Raw genomic sequence first — 1,572 nt, forward strand, 5'->3', positions numbered from 1 at the left:
TAAATGACGTTATGTACAAGACTTCGGTAAGGTATTTTGTCTATATTGAGAAGCCAATGTGTTAAAATATATACTGTATATAAAGTGTCATCATGTGCTGTGCTTGAGTAGTGCTCACCATAGTAACGCGCCATATTGCATATACAAGTGGACTGACTGAAGGACTAGTTTGAAATAGTTTTCTGTTTTTGTGTTTCCGTGGGTCTGCGTATTCAAAGTCAAATATAAAATGCCACCCAGTCGACGGTCCGAAAAGGATAAAGATAAAGAGGTGAACCCTGATGGCAGTAAGGCGACTGATTCCCAAACAAGCAACGACAGTGGCAAAGGTACGTGCATTTGTTATGAAGAACTGAGTACAATTCGACAAACTCTTGACAGCTTGTCTAAATTAGCTGACATTGAGTCAATGGTACAAGTGGCTGTCACCACCATAATGAATACACTGTCTGAACAGTTAAAGCTTGAAATAAGTCACCTAATAAAACAAGAAATGGAAAAATTTGATGCAAAATTAAATGAACTGGCAAAAGATAAAGATAAACTACAAGCTGAGGTAAATAACCAGAAACTTAACATGAAAGAAATGAACGACCGTCTAGAAACCTGCATTAAAAATACAAACATTGCAACACAAATGGCTAATAGAAACGAACAATATTCGCGAAAACGAAATGTTAAATTATTGGGCATTCCAGAAGAAAAAGATGAAACGGTGTTGGACAAAGTTATTGATTTGTTTAAAGGTCTAGGTGAGGATATTGATCCTAATGATGTCCAAGCCATACACAGGTTGCCAAGTCAAGATAAAAGTCAGCCACGTCCCGTGCTTGTCAAGTTTTTCTACTCAGACAACAAGCTGCGCGTGATCTAGCTACGCAAACAATTGATAGAGAAACTCAAGGTGCGGATCGCAGACGATGTGACGCGTTTGAATGTTCTCTTGGTGGACAGACTGAGGTTTTCGCCGAGTATTACTGACACTTGGTTCTTTAACGGAAGTTTTGTTTTTTTGGTGTGTGTGTTTGTGTTTTTGGTTGTTGTTGTTTTTTGTTTTTGTTTTTTTTTCTTCTTCTTTTCTTCTTCTTTTCTTTTTCTTTTTGGGGGGATGCATTACCATGATATTTAGATTGGAGCTATATAACTAATATTATATTACATTGTAATGCAATCCCATAAGTTTCTTAGCTGAATATATGTTTTGTGAGCTGTTTCGTACTTCCACCGAGGCGTTGAGAGAAACTGGATATTTTATTGGTTCTTTTTCCCTTTCCTAGTGACATCTTACTCTATTCCGTCTATATTTCCAAACTGCATTTCTCATTTGTCTTATATTGGTGTATATGGTTAAGATATGGTAGATATTCATTGAAATACGGCTTCTCTAAAAATTATAACAGTTAACTGTCAGGGATTGGGTGATCCAGAAAAAAGAAAGAATGTTCTGAATTATTTGAAGCAAAAGAATATGAATGTATACTGTTTACAAGACACTCACTTTATAAGTGAATTAGAACCTTACATCCAAGCACAGTGGGGATACAAATGTGTCTTTAGTTCCTTTTCGCGGAA

The 1,572-nt window shown here is 36.3% G+C and overlaps 1 protein-coding gene across 1 annotated transcript; it reads left to right on the forward strand.

Annotated features, from left to right (window-relative positions):
- The first annotated feature begins 229 nt into the window (after positions 1 to 229).
- LOC121382903 lies at positions 230 to 874 on the forward strand. Its single transcript, XM_041512585.1, has one exon. It carries the CDS (start codon positions 230 to 232, stop codon positions 872 to 874), a length of 645 nt encoding a protein of 214 aa, XP_041368519.1.
- Positions 875 to 1,572: the final 698 nt, after the last annotated feature.

This window comes from Gigantopelta aegis, chromosome 10, assembly GCF_016097555.1.
Source record: "Gigantopelta aegis isolate Gae_Host chromosome 10, Gae_host_genome, whole genome shotgun sequence".
Classification (NCBI taxonomy): domain Eukaryota; kingdom Metazoa; phylum Mollusca; class Gastropoda; order Neomphalida; family Peltospiridae; genus Gigantopelta; species Gigantopelta aegis.

Coding starts and splice junctions, on each gene's coding strand:
- LOC121382903 (XM_041512585.1), top strand. CDS start 230: ATGCCACCCAGTCGACGGTCCGAAAAGGATAAAGATAAAGAGGTGAAC.